The following is a 21315-nucleotide window of genomic DNA, read 5'->3' on the forward strand; positions in this document are numbered from 1 at the left end:
ATTCCAGGGGCCTTTTGGATGGTTTTCGCTGTTTCTATAGGATGGTAGCAAATCGCCCATTGCAAAAAGCTGCAAGTGAATTAGATAAAATATCACCTCTCCTAATTCTTTCTCTGATGGATTTTGTCAGCTGCCTTTGTGAGTGAGTAGCACCAACTTTTTTTACGTTTATCCTTCAACATTGCCATCTCGTCTTAATTGCCTGTTTCTGAATTAAATTACTTTTGCAAGATCAGAATGCTTTGCATGATTATTCAGGAAAAGTCCTTGTTAGAAATTTTTCATTTCCTGCTTTTTTGAAGGAAGAGAATTTCCTGCTTTTTTTCCCATGCATCTAAGGGAAATCAATACTCAGGTCTGAAAAGGGAGGGGGATTCATCTGAGGTTGACTCAGTATTGGCTGTGGAGGGAAATGGGAGGCTGTTGTGAAATGAGGGAAGAAATCACATGAACACTGGATTTTGACTGGATTTAGCTTCCATAAATCTTGGTAGTCCAGGGAACTGCTAAAGGAAAAAGTCCAAAGCCTGAATCCCACTGGAAGAATTCTATACTGTCCTATTCTATGCTGTATTTCTCTTTTAATGTATTCAGGAAGCATAAATTTCTTGCACTCACAGTAAAATGAAATTTTCATAGCTGTTTAGAATGAAGACTTTCTATTGTTTTTAATGAATTTCATTGGATTTTCAGTGATTTTTGGCCTTCAAGGTGCTCTTGTCAGTGGAGAGAAAGATGCAGCAATGGGGAATCCTTGGCAGAGCTGTTCCCATGGCTTCTGTCTCCCTGATATCCACCCTTCTCCTCTTGTGAACTCAGAGCTGTGATATTTTGGAATCTTGTCTCATCCTGCAGGTATTTGTGCCTTGGCCCCTGTACAGCACTTTGTGTGTGAGCTTAGCTCTGGCTCAAGGGGAGGCATTAACACAGGTATTTGTGTTTTGGGTTGGGAGGGGGTTGAATTTGCAGCCAACTTTAAACTCCTGCCCTGAAATTCTCCCTTAGGACCTGATTAAATCATTCTGCAGACTCAGCTGTGAGCTCCGTGGTGTGATTTTAGTGGGGCTGATGTGTGGCACAAGGATGAAATTTGGCTCACTGCTGAAGCTTGGTAGGGTGAGATTCATTATCAAAGTTTGCAATTTAGGAAATATTTACGGGGTATTTAGCAGATAGTGAAACTCTTAACATTGTTCACCCTTTTTCTGTGATCAGTGATCAGCAAGGTGGTATTTTATTTCCACTGGCAGGCTGTGAGATTGCTTGCTCTACCTTTACTGTTAATGTCCCAGGAAGTAATTTAAGGGAATGAAGATGCCTGAAAAGTTTGGATCTAGAAAAAGAATATAAACTAATATTTCTACAGTAAATAGAAAACTGAGAAAAAGGAGAGCAAGGCAACTAAGAGAAAACTGGAGGAAAGATGGAGGAAAGCTTTTAAGGAATTCAGTGTGATGTAGATGTCAGCTTAAAAAAAAGTCACCTTTCAGGTGTCACACAAGCCCTTTCAAGGTTTTCTTTGTGGCAGTATAGGTTTTCAAGATAAAAATACTAAGCTTTAATTTTCTGCTGCGGAAAAGAATTTTAAAGAAAAGGCTTATTGTTCATACAAGACTGGCAGACTAATTTTAGAGAGGGATTTTTTTAAAAGCATTGGGGTTTTTAACCCATTAATGTTATTTCAGCCATTGTAAATATTTGTGTATAATTCTTTGAGTAGCTGAGGGTTAGTTTGTGCTCCTGTGTGCACATGGAGCAGCTGCAGGTAAATACCTGCTGCCTGCCTTTGGGTTAATTACTGTGAGAGGAGGTTCCAGGCTCATGGCACTGCCCAGGAACTCAGGTTGGGAGGGACTTCTGGAGATCCTTGTTCAAAGCAGAGCTGAGGATGCTCTGAGCATTCTCATGCCAAATTTGGAGCATCTCCAAGGATGGAGATTTCACAGCCTGTCTGGAACCCTATTTGAGTGTTTGACCACAATAATTATTAATATTTAGGGGAAATTTATCCTTCTGCAACTAGGATCTATTGCCTCTTGTACTGCTCCTGTGTCTGTAGCTCCACCAATCTCAGTCCATGTTCTGCATAACCTCCTCAGAATCTGTATCTGCTTAAAATGTAAACTTAGATGTGCAGAGGACTAATAAAATACTTTGTCCAGTGTTTCCCCCTTACTCAGGCAGTTCTGTGTCTACTTAAATATGATTCATCCTTAAAGATCCTTCTCTTCCACAACTTTTGTGGTGATTTTCAGTTTAAAGCCAGTGCTTCATTCTGTCCTCACACTTGCCTTGGCTGTATTTATTTCCTGAAGATCCTATGGCTATAGATTCCTCCTTAAAAAATAAGGACATTTTTATTTTGCTCTCATCTAAGCCATTTTTTGGTATAGTATAATTATCTGTTGGAAGTAGCTGCCTTATTGTGCATGCGCAGCTTTTCAGGTTTTCTAGAGTTAATGAAAATCTCACTTTCAGCTAAATCATACTACGTGTCAAAACCCCCTCAGAATTGTTAAGTTACTTTATTTGAGAGGGATATTCCTCTTTTCCAGGCCTCTTTTGATAAAGGTTTAAGATGCTGGTGCTTGAGATTACTGACTGTTTCAGAAAAATACAAACTGTTCAGCCACCAACTTTTTTATTTGCCCAGTGACATATCCAGAAAAATGAATAGTGTATATTCATCCTCCTTCTTGAATTCAGCTGAAGTTTGGATTCAAAATTTAGATGAGATTGTTTACCTCTGAAATTCCACATTCTCTGCTTTAAAATTCAGCAGTTCTTAATATCCTGCAGCAGCTTTAAGTGGCACTTTGATACATTTTCTGTAAAGCACACAGAATCTGTGTCTTTGTAATTTCAGTAAGTGTGAGAATTGCTCTTACATAGTGTAGAGTGAATGTGAGGAGGCTTTGGGCAAAAATGTTCCTGCTCCACAGAAAATTGGAGTGAGGACTTTAATGGAACAAGGTGATATGGCCTCCTCCAGAAATGAGATGATGATCCATAAACTGCTCAGTGAAGAAGCTTAAATGATGGATTGCTTCTAAATAAAATAAACAACTTTTTCCATTTTTTAAATGGTGGTGGGTCTTTTTTTTCCTAAATGTATAAAAATTTAAATTTCAGGTTATGCTGTTGAGTGGTGTCTGTGGGTGCTTCACATAGAGAAGGGTTGGGTTTTGAGGGAATGGCAGCATAGAAGACCTTGGTGCTTTGGGTTTGAGGGACATTTTCAACCTTTCTTCCCTTCTGTCCGTTCTTATTTGCTGAAGCTGCCAGTCACATCTTCCTTCTGAGGTTACAGAAAATAACTGTTGAGACATAAGTAGTGATTTTTTTTGTGGCATTAGTTCTGAGGGCTCTTTGTTTTTCTTTTTTTATTATTATTTTTCTTCTTTTCCTTTATTTTATTTTATTTTTTTTTTTAAGCTTCTGTGGGTAGAATAATTTTCCTGCTCCTCTAGGTGCTACTTTTCACCTATAAGACCCTGTGGTCTTATTTTACCACAGGTCCTGCAGAGGTAAAATAACATCATGCTTCATACAGCCTGCTGTTCTCACAGCCTCAGGAAGAATTTTAATAATTATCATTATTAGCATTTTATCAGAACATCATGAACATTGTTTTTCAGTGCAAAAGATTGAGAAAAATCAGAGACTACGTATCCTTGTGGAAAATCTGTACCTCATTTTACAAATCCCTGTGAATCCTGTCTTCAAAGAAAAAAAAACATATAAAATTCCCTTTGTATCCCCCAATAAAATTCTGTCATCTCCTTTTTTTAGCTTCAGCTTTACATTTTACAGTGCTCTTTGTTTTATTGCTGCAACACAAGCTAGTCCACAAGAAGCCAAATCCAAACTGCATCATCATGGTGGCAGGTTGCTTATATTCTGTTAATTCTCTCAAATAAAACAATTTGTGTTAATTACTGCTTGGGTTTCTCACATTATTTGGGCAAACAGCTCTGTTACACTCAGCAGCACATTTTCTGATTGTTTGTTTGTTTGGGGAGAGTATTAGTGTTTCCCTTCAGTGATTTGCTTTAAGATTAACATGTCATTAAGCTGCATAATAAGACACAGTCTTTATTCTCGTGCAGTGAAATGGCAAGGAAAGGCAGGGTATAGTCTTGCAGTTTAGTCAAGAGAAATGGAAAAAAAAACCCAACAATCAACCAAAAAAATCTCTGAAAGTGGATTAGGGACTCTGTGTTATGGGATAGTAAGGCCCAAACTGAAGCATCTACAGTAAAGCTTATGTTTGTGGAGGTGGATTATTTGTCCATTTTTGCCAAATTTTTCAAAACATGGACTTCTTAGTACCAAATGAATCCATGCAGCCAGGTTTTGCATCATTTGGGGAACAGTAGTCTCTGATTTATCAGCACTATTCAGTATATTTTATAATAGATTGTCCTCTGTCTCTGGTATGGATTAATTGAGTTCCCACTTATAACTGCAGTTTGGGAGATTACCACTTAAAGGAGTTAACCTTTAACAGTGTATTTTTGACATTTTACTGGAAATCATTCTGTGCACTCACTCTGCTCTCATTTTCAGCAAAACTGCTGCCCATGGGTGCAAAAAAAACCCCAGCTAATCCACATGTGTTGTATCCATGGAGTTAAGCACTTCACCTAAATGGAACAGAGACTTGCATGTACAGAAAACCTCTTTTCAGTGGGATGTTGCACCTCAAATCCCATGTTTAGTTTTGGGTCCCTTGATACAAGAAAGACTTTGAGGGGCTGGAGTGTGTCCAGAAAAAGGAATGGAGCTGGGAATGGGTCTGGAGCAGATGGGAGGGCTCAGCCTGGAGAAAAAGAGGTTTGAGGGGGGACCTTTTTCTCCTCTATGACTACCTGAAAGGAGTGTGTAAGAAAGTAGGGATCAAGCTGTTCTCCCTGGGATCAAGTGACAGAACCAGAAGAAATTGCCTCAAGCTGCACCAGGGAAGGTTGGAATTGGGTATTAGGAAAAATTTCTTCACCAAAGAGGATATCAGGCATTGGAACAGTCTGCTCAGGGCAGGGGGGGAGTCATCACCCCTGGAGGGATTTAAAAGATGTGTAGATGTGGCCCCTGGAGACATGGTTTAGTGGTGGGCTTGGCAGTGCTGGGTTAGTGGTTGAACTTGTTGATCTTGGAGGTCTTTTCCAACCTAAATGATTCTGTGCTTCAGTGATTCTGTGATGTCACAACCTGCTGCAGCCTCATCTGTTCCTTCATGAGTTTGGCTCACAGGAGTTGTGTTAGGCAGAAGACAAACCACACAACCTTTCTTTTATTCTTCATGCTTCATAGGACTTTGCCTTTAAAACATGATTCCACGTGGTTGTTCCTCTTCTGGCTTTCCATGAGTAGTATATTCTCTTCAGCTACCTTTATTGACTAGTACCAAAAAATGTAGGACATTGGGCTATCTACTAGCAGTGCTCCACTTAAAGTTCAATGAGTAAAAGCTTTTGGCAATCCTGTGCTCTGAAGTGTTCCAGAAAAGCTGCTCCAGAAGTTCCAGAAACATGTGGGGTTCTTTTCTCAGTGTGGTACAGTCCTGGTGGTTATCCATCCATGTCTGCCACTGATAGTTGGTGGCTTCTCATTTCCTAAAGCAAATGGTGTGTTTGGAGTGAGATAAATAGTTATTTTTACACCTCTGTCCACAAAAGATTTGGTTATTAACGTGGACTTAGATCTTAAAAGGAGCTACACACACACCGCCCTATTGCTTAAAACAGGGATCATAAGGCTGAGTTTCTCAAGTGTGACCTCTTACCATCACCTTCACAAGGGCCACTAATTTTTCTTATGATTTATCCTTTTCTCCCTACTTTTTTTGACTCCATGACCCGCTTGTAGAGACAAATGTGCCAATCAGGCTGTTAATTGTTGTGGTTGCTTTAGCTGGGGTCTGTAATAAGGCATCTCATGATGCTTCTGTTGAAAACCTAATAGATGAAGATGTCACCAGCGACACAGAACACGACCAATGTGCCTCCAGTCATTTCATTCATCACTACAAATGTGATTCTCTTCATTTGCTTGGCATGAGTATATGTGCAGAACAGATTTGAGCATTCCTGTGTCAAGTGATAGTGGAGATTGGGTGTGGTGGTAGAAACATTTGTTGTTACAAGAGCCTCTCTTAAGTTTGGGGACCTCCTCTGTCAGCTCTGCTGTGTGGTGACAGTGGTAATTGCTTGCGATGTGATGGGAACCCATTGATGTCCTTCTGAGTTGTCATTAGCCTGGAACATTCTGTTCCTTCTTTTTTTTTGCACTCCTTGAACTCTTCAGGTCCTAATTTTTTAATGTTATAATGTTACAAACAGTTGAACATACAAAGTGACGTTCAGAAATAGTGTGTTTAAAAAAAAATCAGCCTGGGGCAACTACAAAATAATTTTTATCTTTTCTTCTAAGGCTGTTTAATATTGAATAAAGTGTTGGTGGCCAGTTTAAATCCTACCTGTAAGGAAATGCATATGTGTTGTACAGACCTGTGTGTTTTACCAACGCATCATACTGTCCTCAAAAGTTCATTTAAAAACACTATGAAATTGCACAAAGGTTTGTTGGTTGTTGCTTTTAATCTTCTCACAGGCATTTAAGTTAAGAATTAATTTTTTAAAAAGCTTAAACAAGGAAAAATAGCATTAAAAAGAACACCCACCAAACCAAAATAGTTGGATTTGGTGTGGTGAAGGCGAGCCTTGGTCCAGTGACAGCTTCTTCAAAAGCAGCTGGGCAGAGCTGGTCCATGTTGGATCAGAGGGGAAGTTGTACCCTGTCAAGAGGTGCTTTTGTGGGGACCTGAGCTGAATTCCCAGATCACTTCTGTGTGCTACTCTGCCTCTCTGGCAGTTCTTAAACTCTGAAAAATACAGCCTAAAATTGTCTTGGTAGGAAAGTTAAATCCATCCCTTGAGAAATAATATGCCCCTCTCAGAATATGACTATCATATTTCATCTGGACATGAAGATTTGTTGCAGCCCTTAGGTTTTAAATATCTGTGCCCTGGTGAGCAAGGATCAGTGTGAGCTGTGTGCTGTGGCAGATGTGCCTGGTAAAAGCTGTGCTTGTGAAAGGAGGGGATCAGAAAGATGCAGGGTCTGTCACAGGAGGGGATTTTCCCTTCACCTGTGACAGGGACACCTCTTCAGTCACAGCCTCACTTAATGCTTTGGGTTGGAAGGAACCTTAAAACCCATCCAGTTCCAGCTCTCCTGCCATGGCAGGGACACCTTTCACTGTCCCAGGTGCTCCAAGCCCCATCCAGCCTGGCCTTGGACACTCCCAGGGATCCAGGGGCAGCCACAGCTTCTCTGGAAACCTGTGCCAGGGCCTCCCCTGCCTCATAGGGAAGAATTTCTTCCCAGTATCCCATCTAACCCTGCCCTATGGCAGTGTAAAGCCATTCCCCCTTGTCCTGTCACTCCATCCCTTGTCCCAAGTCCCTCTCCAGCTCTCTTGGAGCCCCTTCAGGCACTGGAAGGGGATCTCAGGTCTCCCTGGAGCTTTCTCTTCTCCAGGTGAGCACTTCCAGCCCTCCCAGCCTGCTTCCATCCCTTGGAGCATCTTTTCTGCCTCTTCAGGACTCATTACAGCAGGTTCTTGCCCTTCTTATGCTGTGGCTGTTGTCTAAGCCACATGAGGACTTTGGAGATGCTGGAAGAGACTGTCCATGGTCTGTGTTCAGGCTCATGCACGTGCTGAAGGACACCAAGATGTGCTTGGTGTGGAGAGGAGCAGTGATGAGGATCCAGGGCACATCAGTGACATCTGCATTTGCTGTTTGAAGACTGCTGCTCTATGCTTCGGGACATCATAGCAGTGTACCCTGATTCTATCCTTGCTCACCTTCAGGATTATGCCCTTATTGAGTGCTGGGGCACCCAGCAGTCCTGTGAAGGGTCTCTGTGACACACTAATTAATATTTGAGATTCATTTATGAGGCTATCAAGAAAGGAAGATTGAGATGAAATGTTAGAAATAACAAAACTGACAAATAAATGGTAGCACCAGAAAGCTGCAGCAGTGGACAAGTTTCATGAAAGCTTGTGTGTCCCAGCAGAACAGGCTGCAAGATGAGCACTGCTGGTGTCACTACAGCCACATTGCAGTGGAGTTTTCCTTGGAAAACCTTACAAACCGCACCTCACTCAAGTACCTGCCCTTGGTGGGTGAGAGTTTACATTTTGTTTGGGGCAGGGCAACCTTATGGAAATACCACTACTATGGTAGAATTGTGCCTAAGGGCAAAAAGGCCCAACGGAGCTGCTCTCTGCTGCAGCTTTTTAGATACTCAAGGCACTTAGTGTAAGCTTCTGCTAAAAGCTAAAAATCTGTATTCTAAATCTTTATTTCTATTTCACTTTGGGGCTTCATATATCTCAGTTTCTCCAGGGGTTTCAGTTCAATCCCTGTGCCTGGATTTCCCTCTGGGCCTGTGCCCTGAGGGGCTTGCATTCCAACAGGTGAGTGTTGCAGAGATTCCAACCACAAAGGGTGCTGGGAAAGTGATTTTTTTTTTTTTTTGCAATAGACACTGGGGGAAGGAGTACAGCAGGGCAGGATGTCCAGCACATCCTTCTCATATTCCAGCAGGCTTTGATGCAGGAAGGGCAGCTGAGAGAGATCCCTAAAAGCATCACAGGTAAGGAGGCACCACAGGACAAAAGTGGGAGGTGGCTCAGAAAAGGTGGTTGAAATGGTGACATTTACCAGAGGTTCAGAGGGAGAATGAGCAAAAACATGAAAATCAGTGAGCTGCAGAGTGGCAAACCTCAGCAAGCTGTGCAAAGCTGGAGACATGACTCAGTTCCTTCAGATGCAAACCTGAAAGGAAAATTTGATTTAAGATGATATAGCAGTTTTAACAGTTTTTTTATTGTGGAGATGGGCACAGGCTGTGCCAGTTCAAATGAAGCACAGAAAATATAGTAGTTCACTAACTTGATAAGTTTTTCCAGTGCAAGAGGAAGGAAGGAAGCCTGCAAAAAATCTGCCCTAGTTTCCAATAGGGATGGTTTGAGCAAGAGTATTTTTGCTTCCCTGATATTTTTGGATGTTGTTTTTAATTTTTTCTTAATAACATTTTTATGTTCTCTGTCTTTTGCTTGCCAGAACATGCACCTGGCAATGGCTGTGGAGAAGGCAAAGTATAGTAGCAATGAAAAGAAGACAAAGGATTTGGTTTGGTGCTTAGGAAAGGGAAGTCACTAACTTCTGACACTAAAATATTGTATTAGATTGGGGGGAGGGAAGCTTGTATCAGTCTTTGGCTATGACTTTAATTGGGAGCAGATGGTAAATTAAATCACTGGATGCCTAGTGGCTGGTGTGAAACTGTACAACTTCAGAACTGTGAGCTGTTACCTTTGACACCTTGGGAAGAGTAAATAAGCATCTAAAAAAACCCTGTAAGAACAGAAATAGTGCTTAGGCTGCCTTATTCATAATTTCCAATTTCAGTTTTCAGAAAGGAACACAGAAACTTGAGAAATACTGCAAAACACCAAGGAAGCCAATAATACCCAGCAGATTTTTCTTTTCAAAAATAAACCATGCCACAGAAACTGAACTTAATTCTGTAACATGGAAACAACATGGGGAGGAAAAAGGAGTCAATTGCCACGGGCTGAAAAGAAGCTTTTTAAGAATAAACCAGAAAAATGGTGGTCTGCATATAAGCTGCTATAAAATGGGTGCAGAAATGTTTGCTGATGTGTCAATAGCCCACAGCCTTAGAGGGATGTGGCAGGTGGGAGTGTCCAGGTCTGGTCACTCACTGGTGACCTGGCTGTGCAGTGGAGCAGACTCTGAATCTGCAGGTACTGAAATCTGAGCCATGCTGGGTGTTTCCACTAAAAATAGAAAGGGACTGGAGGAGCAAAACAAAAATCACGTGTTTTTCATATTATTTAATCAGATTATTTCAAGTTTTTGCGGAATAAATCTCTGCAAAAACTGAGAACAGCAATACAACTGGTAGCACTACTAGATGTTAGAAAATCCTGAAGTATTTGTAGTAGTCAGATCTGACACATAGCAGTAATTAAAAAAAAAAAAAGAGAGATCTATATCTGTTTACATATTCCAACGTGACAGCTGATTTGTAGGATTGGTGAAGTTGTCCTGCTGTACCCTGTTTTGGAAAGACTTCTCCTTCTCTGAGCTGCTGTGTAAAGCTTTGTCCTCTGGCTTTGGAGTTGAGAGCTTTCCAAGGAGCTGGGAGAAAGCAGAATAGAAAATCTGACCTGAAATAAAAGGCTGAACAAATTGTGAATGTCTTCTTTTTGTCCTGTGAAGGGCTATCCTGATTTTTTTTTTTTAATTTATTTACATATCTACCCCTGGTTTCTGTGGCTGCTGTGACCACAGCATTCCAGCAGTGAGTTTGCCAGCAGAAATCACAGCAGTGTGATAGTGGCACATAGGCTTCCATGTAGAGAAGGTGTGTTGGTGTGATGAACTGTGCACGTAGTTAATCCAGATATAGTCACTTCTTTTCCTTTCTTCCCACCTCTTGTTGCTGTTCCATTATTAACCATTACATCTGTAGCTGAACACAAAATAAAGAGTGAGGGTTTAAAAGCATCAGGTTCATTCCTACCATAGGAAGCACCTTGAATCAGCACTTCAGACAACCTGGAATAAATCCCTTCAGCTGGTGCTTTAAGCAGTACCTGTTCAGAAAATCCCTTTTCAGAAAGCACCTTTTCTTTTAGTCATCATATGAAATGTTTTTTGCAGAATACCTCCATTTTAAGGAGGGTGCTTTAAGGCACCCTTGATTTGTGCTGCTCTTTGCACATCCCCTGGTATTTCCAAGAGTAGCTGCTGTTCCTCAGCCAACCACAGGCATCAAAGAGGCATCAGCTCCTTTGGATGAGGCTCTTGATACAACAGCAAGCTGTACAATTTGCTGCTGTATATCTTAAATGTTGTAAAATTATTTAGTGTAAAGCCTGTAAAAGTTGTAGTGGAGTTGTGCTGATCCCAGTTGAAGGAAGGGTGAGTCTGGGATCCAGGCAATCCTGCCCTTCCAAAGTGCCATAGAGGCATTTAAGCAAATTGCAGATGTCTATGTGTGGTGTAGGAGTTTTACCCACAGTCAGTAATTGAGGAAGCACCAGAATAATTGGAAAGGATGGCAGGAAGGCTTTTTTACTCTATTTTAGGCTATGAGGTTCAGGAAGAAGGAATTGAGGAAGCTGCTGGGAGGGGACACACACACACAAATAATAAAACACTGTGTTTCAATATATGATACTTGCTTGTTTTTCCCCCCCTGGAACATAGTGGGGTGAGCCTGGCAATGTTGTAATGGCCAAGATACAGGAGAAGAAGGTCATTCACCCTTTAAGGTTGACAAGGAAACTGTTCTCAGGATGGAAGGGGCTGATGGTGCAGTCCAGAGGCTGGCTTAGAGTGAGCAGGCAGAGCAACTCAAAGGCTTTCAGAGAAAAAGAATTCAGAGTTGTAGATGACTCCTTCCTCATTTTGCTTCCTTGATCTGATGCTCTGAATTCCCAAACTGCTGTGGCCAAACTCATTCTTCTTTCAACCACTTCTTCTCCATCTTCCTCCCCATCTCCCACAAGTGCTGTTGCTGCTGCTTCCCCAACCCCACAGGAGTGAAGGTGCCTGCTGAGTAACACTGAAACCTGTGCATAAAGATCTTGGGACATTCTAGATTTTCTGGCTGTAGTAGTGTTGCAAAGTTTGTTTGTACCTTCTAGATTTGGGTTATCTGCTTTCTGTCTTGATGAATAATGTTCAGTGTGTTTGTTCAGCTGCAGGAATTTGTTAATCTTTCCGTCAGTTTTCTCCTAAGGGAAAAAAAGAAAAAAGAGAAATAATCTTACCGTGGAGAATTTTAGCAAAGATTGGATTGCAAGAGCTTTCTGTGCCTTTTTTTTTTTTTTTTTTTTTTTTTTTTTTTTTTTTTTGTGGAAGAGTACATTTGTAGTGGTAGCTGGAAGAGCAGAGAACTGAATGTGCAGGATTAAGTTTGAGGCCCCGGTTTCCTGTATAAGGGGAGAGGAGCTCACGAAGCCGAGGCAGCAGCCAAAAGGGAAAGGGTTATGGACAAACATGGGCTGTGTGGATCAGGGCACTGCTTGCCAGCTGCTCCTGGGGGGACTTCCTGCTCTGGGACACAGCAGGGACCTTTGGGAAAGTCACTGGCAGTGTAGAGATGACCACAGGAGCTGGATGAGGGAGATCCTCGTGGCTTTAAGAGCTCGGGAGGAGCTTGTTTCTGAGTTTAGGTGCAAGAGCTCCTTATGGATTTTGTACTTAAGATTATGACAGAGAAGGAGAAAAGTGGAAGTTTGTGGGGGAAAAAAGTAATAAAGAAAATTTACACAGGTTTGTAGGAGTTTTTTCATGGACACTGCAAAACCAAGCAAGTTCACAGTGCTGATTCAAAGCCTTGCTTGGAATTCACTTCCCACTGAAAGCTGGGTTAGAAATGTGTTTGTGACAGGGTTTACAGCTCACTTCCACAATGTCTGGGAACAGATCAACAAACTGTGCTTGTAGACAATTCTCTGCAGAAGAGGCATGAGAGAGTCTCTGAATACCATGTCTTGCACCTTAAATCTGCTTTTTTGGGGGAATGTGAAAAGCCTCCTAGAAGTCCAACCCAGAGTGAAATCTTTGAATGCCAATCACTAATGATAATTTAAAAAATTTTGATCAGTTAGGTGAAGAAGAAAACTTTGTTTCCTACTGTTCTGCTGTAGTAATGAGCAGAGTATCCCAGCTCATGTAGAACATGATTCCTTAAAGAGTAATTAGAAGTTATTTTGAAAGTGTTTTGGGAGGAGGTGATGGTTGGCTGAAATCTGTAGTTGCAGCCACACGGTCAAGTTAGTAACATTTCTTCCAGTCACCTTAATAAAAATAACTCTTGTGCCATTTCTTCCCTCCCATTTGACTCATCCTTCCTCCAGGCAATGCATGGAAATCCTAGAATCATTTAGGCTGGAACAAACCTTTTAAGACCATTTAATCCAGTCCTTAGTCCCGCTCTGTGCTGAGGCTGCACTGGTGGCCCAGCCCTAAACGATGAAAGCAGAGTTTCTGCTGGTTAAATTTGTCCTTTGTGCTGCAGACTGTAGCTTGTGTGCTCTTTCTCAGAGGACACCTTGTCCACTTCCTCAGTGTCATGAACTTGCTCTGGCTTCCTGGAGAAGATGCTTGAAGCCTCCAGGGAGCTCGGCCCCGGCGGTGCCGCCTCTTGATGCGCCAAGACGCGAACGCTTCAAAATACTTCTCCTTTCGCAGCACGAATGGACTCCTGCTTTCTGATCCCTGAAACAGCTGGGTTCGTGCTTATTTTTGTTTATTTTTGTACAAGCCTGAGAAGGGCTGGGAGCCCGAGGCTGTGGCAGAGCCCTCAGCCAGCAGAGTCAGGGCTCGAACAAGTGGCACGGGATCGATGCGGTTGCTGTTCTTAGAAGGACTCTCCTCTTCCTAGAAATGTTCATCCTTTCACCAGGCACTTGTTTCCCTCCCTCTCCTCCCTTACATCATGTTTGCAGCTGTTTTTTCTCGTGGGTTTGGGTTTTATTTACATCTGCTGTTAGTAACGTGGACTGTAGATGCCTCCTTGAAATCAGGATCTTCCTCCATGTAAAAAAAAACGGGGTTTTGTGAATGGCTGGAAAAAAATCTGTTCCACTTCAGATTGTAACACTGAGTTATGGAACAAAATGTCTTACACTCCTTATTGTAGATATGGTAAGGGATTATCTTTTTTAATGACAGTTACAAAGCTTTACAGAATTGTTTCAGAATTGGGCTGATAAATGGTGAAATATTTTGTTGCAGCTTAATTATGGAGAACAGGAGCTTATGATTTACCCTTACTTAAATATGTACATGAATCTTTTCAAAGTAATAGGGCAAATATAGTACTGTTTCTGGAGGCCTAAAAAGAAGATTTGTGCTCTAATATTAAATTTTTAATGTATTATTCATGAGGAGAGCCAAGCTGAAAGCTTTTTTTTTCTTCCCCTCGGTGGAAATGAGCTTGAAGAATACATTATCTGTATAGAAAAAAAAGAAAAAATGTAAAGGATTCTAGCTCTTGCTAATATTGGCGTGGTGCATGCAATTTCCAATGCTGGAATTTCCTCAGGGAAACAGAATTTGGTTGAAAATAAGCTGATACAATCATTGAATAATTCATACAACGTTACAGGAATTCAATTCCTAAAATAAGTAAGGGTAATTCCAGTTAGAATTTGCTTTTTAGAATGACGGAGTGATTGTTTATTGAAGTTGCTTTAAACTCCATGTCTAAGAATTATTGCCTCTGGTTTGGATACAGGGCTGGGCTGCATATTTCTGTTACTTGTGCCACTTTCAAGCTGGCTTTTGCAGATGTGTGTATGTGCACACCATGTATTCCTGCAGATCTGTCTGTACTTTTGGGTTATTAAGGCAGGAAAAATGTGTGTGAGCTTTGGAATTTGGAGAAACTATATAGCCTTATGTACTACATTTCATCTTTTCAATGTGGAATATTTTATATCCAATGCACACTGATGTTTGTAATTATATTTCCCCGCTGTGCTATAACTATAAACAAAAAGTGTAAGCCAAGTGACATAATTTTTGGTGTTCTTTTTCCTCTGTACTTTCTCATTCCTAGATCATGCTTGGTTTAGTTGCCTGAGATGACTCCAGGAAATAAAAAAAAAAAAAAAAACAAAACAAGTTGCATGTTTAAACAGCTCTAGAGATATTTTTTTTCCATTGCTTTGCTAGAATATTACATAACATTTAGTTTATGAATAAGAAAAATATCACTTATTAGTAATATCAAAACACCACAAGTATCTCTTATGGAAGACCTAACTTAAATTGTAACTTAAATGCTAAGACCTCATCTAGCAGGATTTCCGAGATATGTTTAATGTAATTTCTAGACATTGGATAAAGCAGGTATATTTGCTCTGTGTGATAAGGGAATAAAGTTAGGATGTTACAAACTAAATGCTCCTCTAGAACCTACTATTAAATTATATGAGCACCTGTCAATTTTTAATACGTATTCAACCCCAAAGTCCTACTTGAAGGCTGTCTGTGTGCCTTACCTAAGAATAAAACTGAAGCAGAAAATGTTCTGCAGTTGGTTTTTACACTGGGTTTAAAAAATGTTGAACAAGGGACTGTTGCACAAAGACTTGGGAGATGCTTGTCCAAAAAATGGAAATTTGGAGTGGAGCAGAAAAGTGGATCAGGGTTCTCTTTGGACTTGAACTGGTTTTCCTGGGTGGGGCTGACCTTATTCCCTGTGCTTTGCAGGACATTCATCCTATTAAGATGTACACTGCAGTGTTGTCTTTTTGCCACTTGATCCAGAGTTTAGGAAACCTTAATTCCATGTCCCCAGCTGTCATTTGGAGCAGTTAATACCTTCTGGCATTACTTGGAACTTTTGAATTGTCTTTCTTTTTGATGGGAGTGTCCAAAACTTGGGGTTGCAAGAGAAAATACCTGTTTGATACATACTTGGAGCCACATTCCTTCAATATGTGCTGTGAAACTTTCAGTGATGTAAATTATACACTGATACAGGAGTACCATAAGCAAAAGAACAGGAGGATGGTCTCAGATTTATAGAAATTGCCACTTTTAAATGTTGACCCTGAATACAATGATCTTCGAGACTGAAGAGAAGATGCAAGGTCGTGGTGGGAAACTTAAAACCTGTGCCCAGAGAGCAGGTACAAACATCCCAGGAGTGTTGCAATCGCCTCGTGGTGGTGTCAGGTGGTGCTGGAAGCATGTTTTGGCAGGTGTTTGGAAACTCTGCTCATCCTTCATTAAAGGCTGGGCTGAAACAGCCTCCTCAGTGCTTGGGCTCAGCTGTAGGTGTGCACCAGCTGATTAAATAAGGCCTCTGAACAATTGAATTTCCTAAAATGAGAGAGGAAAAAAAAAACCCAAGTTTTGTGGATAATGTGTTTGCTCAAGTGCTCAGTGGCCAAGGCATTCTCTGCCTGAGAAAACTTTCCACTTTCACCTCTGGGTGAAAGGAGGAAGGAAGAGTGTTAAAAAGAAACCTGCTGTGAAAGCCTATCCAGAAGCTCTGCCCTGTTTGTGTGAGCTCTCTCCCTTGGGAATTGTGTTGTGATCTTTCAGCTGGTACTCAAAATACTTGGAGCAAACAATCCTCCATTAAATGTTCTGCCATCAGAATTATCTGTATGGTGGCGTTTTTCTTGCAGCACCTCATGGAGAACTCACAGGGTTCCTCAGGAATCCTGGAAACACCACCTGAGAGGTGCAGGAAAATGTGCTGAGTGTCCAGAGCTCCCAGGTCAGCCTTGCTGAGGAACCTCACGTTAAGCCCTAGTCCTGTGTTTTGTTTTCCTTCTTAACAATGTTTTCCATTTTGGATGTGCAGATCAGTAGTGTGGAGTGGTCAGGAAATAGTAGCACTGAGCACAGAAGCAGGAGGACTAAATGAAGGGGTTATTCTGCAGCATTTTTAGGATAAGCAAGTTTTGCTGGACTGTTCCTGGTCTTGGCCAGCTGCAGTGACTTACAGGAAGGACTGAAGCAGTGATGTGGGGGATGGTGATCTTTCCCTTAACTCTAAATATTTGCAATATAAACAGCTGAGCTGTTCATCAGGGGTTCCCAGGGGAGAGAAGAAAAACAATATTGGCATTTTTAGGGTGGGTTCTGGTGTAGACAAATGAGATGCATTGTGCCCTACAAGTGCTTATCAGCTTGGCTTTGTGAGCTCTGCTGTGGTCAGCTGGGCTGGTGGCCGAGCTGCCTGGAGAGCGAGGAGAATATTCACAGAAACTACTTGGGAGCTATAATGATGTACTTAAAACAAGAAAACAAACCCATTTTTTTTCAGTGTCAAGACCCATTACTACCCAGAGACTTCCCCCCACCAGCTGGCTGTGTCTTGGCAGGAGGTTTTTGGCAGTGAGTGTCTCAAACACACTGGACCTTATTTTGGATTTTTTTGTAGGGCTGGAATTCTTTGCATGTGTGGGGACCCGTGGGAGGGTACTCAGGCCTTGATTTCTGCTCATGAGTACAGTTCTTCAGCAGAAAGGAGAATGTCCCTGCAGCACTGCAAGAGTTTTATCAAGAGTACAAATCTGGATGTTTGTTAGATTTTGGTCTGGGAAAATCCTGTTGGGTCATGGATTTCACAGAATCCCAGAATGGTTTGGGTTGGAAGGGACATTAAAGATCATCCAGTTCCACTCTCATGCCATGCAGGGATACTTTCCACTAGACCAGGTTTCTCCAAGCCCCATCCAACACTTCCAGGGCCTTGGGCACTTCAGGGATGGGGCATTCACTGCTTCCTTGAGCAACCTTTTCCAGTGTCTCCCTTGTCATACTTTTCTGTGTCACCAGGAGAAATAAGATCTAAGACAGGTCCTAATGAAGCCAATAATGTAGCTATTTGTCCTCATTCTGGTTGTGTAGGATTGGGAGAGGTGCCAGATATTTATCTTGCTTTGCAGCAGGCATGCCAGAGCATACAGAGGTTTCCTGCTGCAGCTCTGTAGAGCTTTGGGAGAGCAATTCAAATGCAGAATCTGTTTAGATTTGAGTAATTTCACTGAATGTGCTGGGGCTGGGCAGAAGGAGCCAAGTGGGCTCTGCCCAAACTGATAGCGCTCAGCCAGTAGCCAGAAAAAAACCTTTCAAATTGCTTGTGCCATGGTATGGTACAGAACATAATACTTACTGTTTGTGCCAAAAGGGATTTTTAAAGCTATCAGATTAAACAACACACCCAGCTGTGCAGGTGTGACTGTCTTAGGCACTGTTTTTCTCAGTGCAGCTTTGCTGCACACAGCTGGGGGAGTCCTGGAGGCACCCGGAGGGCTTTTGGTTAGAAATGGTTGGGTTTGTACCCGTTTGCCTCAGCCTGAGCTCCAGCCCACAGGGCAGGGGTTGCTGTGTGAACACCTGTGTGTGGGGTCAGTGCAGACACCTGGACTGCAGAGGGGCACGGGCTGGGGTGGTGAGAGCAGCACGGGGAGCTGGAAGTAGCAGAAGAGGAGCGATGCTGGTGTCAGCGCTGGCTGGGCTCCCTTGGCTTGGAGCTTTACCTGCTGGGAGAGGAGGAGCAGCAAGAAATCATGGCTCTCTGAGTGCTTGGGTGTTTCTGTAAGTACAGACTTCATGTGAGCCAGCATTTATGGCTTCTCATGCCTGGGGTTTCCCCATCTGAGCTAAGTGCAGGAAACGTGCTGGATCCACCATCTGCTCAGGGCTCCTGCCTGAGCTCATGGGCTGCTTCTCTGCCCTGGGCCAAAGTGGGACCTCTGCTATGGACATCCTGCCTCCCTAGGAGATGAAATGGGCTTCCCTCACCTCTGAGAACAACAGGGCTGTAAGATCTCTCACCCCATCCCTTGATGGGTCCAAGGCCAGTTTGGACAGGGTTTGGAGCACCTGGGATAGTGGAAGGTGTCCCTTGTGGAACCAGCTGATCTTTAAGGCCCCTTCCAGCTCAAACCATTCTAGGCTTCTATGATGTGTTTAATGCAAATGGTGAAAATCTGGGTCTTCCATGCCAAGAAAGAAAAGGATGCAAAGCAGTGGGGATACTATTGCATCATTATGTACTAAATACAGAGCTCGCCCTTGCCTCTGCATCAGTGCTGGAGGAAAACAGCAGGGTTTTTTGCCAGATTGGGCAGAGACCAGCTGATCTGTAGTGTTCTGCATAAACAACTTGGGCAGGAATGTAGGCTAAGAGAGGCTGCTTGGACAAGATGCAGAATTACAATAATTTCTCTTGCCTCATGCCTGGATTCTCTCTTAAAATTAGCACAAAGGCAAATGCTGAAGAAGTAAGGGAAGAATTTCAGCCTTTTTAATGGGATCAGGTGCAATTTTTTTAGTTCCTTTTAGTCTACCTTTGATAAGGTGAATATGTGGCGTTTGTTTGGGGATAACAGGAGTGGGGTTTGTAGAATGACTCGACATAGTTAAAATTATCATCATTTTTGCTACAGTAAGCAGCAAAAAAATCACTTCACTGGTTTTGTTGGGGTTTTTTTCCTCTAATATCATTAAGGAAGCAGTTTATTTTTAAAGTTTCTAAACTTGTAGTCCTGAAGACACTGGTTATTTAATATCCTCAGTTAAACAGCACCCAGTTATTCATACTTTCTCATGCCTCCTCTGTGAAATAGCAAGTGGGCTGCTCTCAGTGCTACAGGATTGTTGGGAGTTGAAGCATGGGCATTAAATCTTGTGCATTCCTTTAGTACGAAGTTTAGGATATTTCAAATAGGTCAGAAGAGAGGCAGTTAAACGTGTCTGCAGCTGTTCCAACCTGCAGCTGAATTGTCAGCGTGGTGGAGGCATCTGTGTGTTTGTTTAAGACACTAAAGTGCTTTTTAAAAATTCCCCCCTCTTAATTTTTTTTTTTTAATCATTTTTCTTATTAGCTGAATTTCTCAACAGGCAGTGAACTGTGGCTTTGTTCTAGAAAGGAATTGCTGGAAGTTCATCAAGTTTCACTGCTTTTATTTTTTGTCAAAACTGTAGGCACTTTATCATACAAAACTTGCAGTTTCCTGTATCTTTTGTTTCATTCTTAATCTAGTTTTAGCTTTCTAAATATCATATTTCCAGGTGGGAATATGCTGCTTTTAATGGTCTGGGAATGCTGAATGGATAAAATACTCATGACTCCAAAGTGCAAGGTCAGAAGAGCTAGGGTTGAATATTTTCCAGCTAATTTCTTGAGAACAGTTGAAAACACAGTTAATATATTTAAAAAAAAAAAAAATAAAAGGAGTTTGAAAAGTGAAGGAGACATGCAGCACCAGGGCAAGGCAAGATATTTTAGCAAATTATTAATGAGACTTTGCAATGTGCTTCTGTGTGGGGGATTTTTCCTTACTTCTTTACTTAGTGTGTAACAATAGATGCTCTGTTACAGCTTCAATTTTTTGTCAAGAGATACCTGGCAGAGCTGCTGCTCTGCAGATGACACTTCAATTGAACTGAAAACCCACAGTGGTTGATATTGTAATTACTTTAGATCTAAAATAGTTACAGAAGATATGTAGGTTTTACTGAAAACGTAAATTGATCAAAATCCTTTCCAGCTTAACTGGTGAGGGTGGATTCAACAGCTTGAAGAAGGAGGCAGCAAATAAAATTACATTTTTCTCTCTGTAATAGGCATTTGTATTACATATCTATAAATATTGTAATTATCTTTAAAAAGGAATTTATGAAGAGTAATCCAAGATAGGGTAAAATCTGCTCCCTGAAAGCTAAAGCTGGAGAAGAAATTACCTTGGCAACAATTTCTCCAAGTGAGAGTCTGTCCCAGCAGATACACTCCAGTGTAACCCAGACCTCTTCTTGAGAAATCCCTGCTACAAATAAGTTTATAATCAAAACCTGATGTTTTTATTTTGCTCCCAGAAGGGCTGGATTCAGGTAACCTGCTAAGTTATACTTGCTGTATGATGCCTGTAAATTGATTTTAAGGGCATTTTTAGTTGTTAGAAAACAGCTGTTACTTTAAGATTCTATTGATGACTGAATTCAGAGAAAGTTTCCAAGTGAGTAGGATTCTTCTTTATTCCTTTGTATCTGGGAGAAGTTTGAGGAGGGGAATGGAGGAATGGGGAAAAAAAGTAACTGGCACCAAATAAATCTACATCTCTGTTTAAGTCAGTGTCTTTTTGAAGCTAAGCCACCTCTATTTTTCTTCCAAATAAACAAGGTAAATATTTCATACATGGTCACACATTGTTCCCTGCTCCATCAAGAATATTTTCCAGAACTTATATGATCTAAATGGCTTTGGTTCTGTCACCAGAAGCAGCATCGTTTTAGATGTGTATTTTCTCACAGGGTGAATGTTTTATGAGACATTCAATATCCACAGAATACCAGTGGATTGGGAGAAATAAATGGGGTTTAGAAAGAGAAGTCAAAGGAACTGCAGAAAAGTTGTCCCAGTTTGATTTTTTTGCTATTAGGGATGTGTCTTTTGGGGAGCAGACTTTGGATGAGTGAATTTCCCTGGCAGGAATTAGACTTGTAGCCTGGCCTGAAAATATCCCAGGAGAGAATGAAAAATTCATAAGGCAAAGTGAAGAAACAAAACTTTTCCTTGCAGAGGAGCACCCTTTAACATATTTTTGCAAGATGAATTGGTTAGAGAAGAGCTGTTCCTAGGAAAGAGAGGAGAAAGCTTGCAAAAATAGATTAATGCTTTGGATTTGATGTCTTGCTGAAGTATTTGCTGCAAAAAGTACCACATACA

The 21315-nt window shown here is 41.6% G+C and overlaps 1 protein-coding gene across 9 annotated transcripts in view; it reads left to right on the forward strand.

Moving 5' to 3' along the window:
• The window catches only part of CTDSPL (CTD small phosphatase like), a 78992-nt gene that overhangs the window by 14956 nt on the left and 42721 nt on the right, over positions 1–21315 (forward strand). For 4 of the 9 annotated variants that reach the window (XM_085563024.1, XM_085563029.1, XM_085563036.1 and 1 more), the window contains exon 2: positions 8557–8667. The exons of the other annotated variants lie outside the window; for them this stretch is intronic. In XM_085563024.1, coding sequence (XP_085419150.1) covers positions 8557–8667 — 111 coding nt within the window. The remainder of the gene's footprint in view (positions 1–8556; positions 8668–21315) is intronic. 9 annotated transcript variants of the gene reach the window in all.

Source organism: Lonchura striata, chromosome 2, assembly GCF_050655825.1.
Source record: "Lonchura striata isolate lonStrDom1 chromosome 2, ASM5065582v1, whole genome shotgun sequence".
Taxonomy (NCBI): Eukaryota; Metazoa; Chordata; class Aves; order Passeriformes; family Estrildidae; genus Lonchura; species Lonchura striata.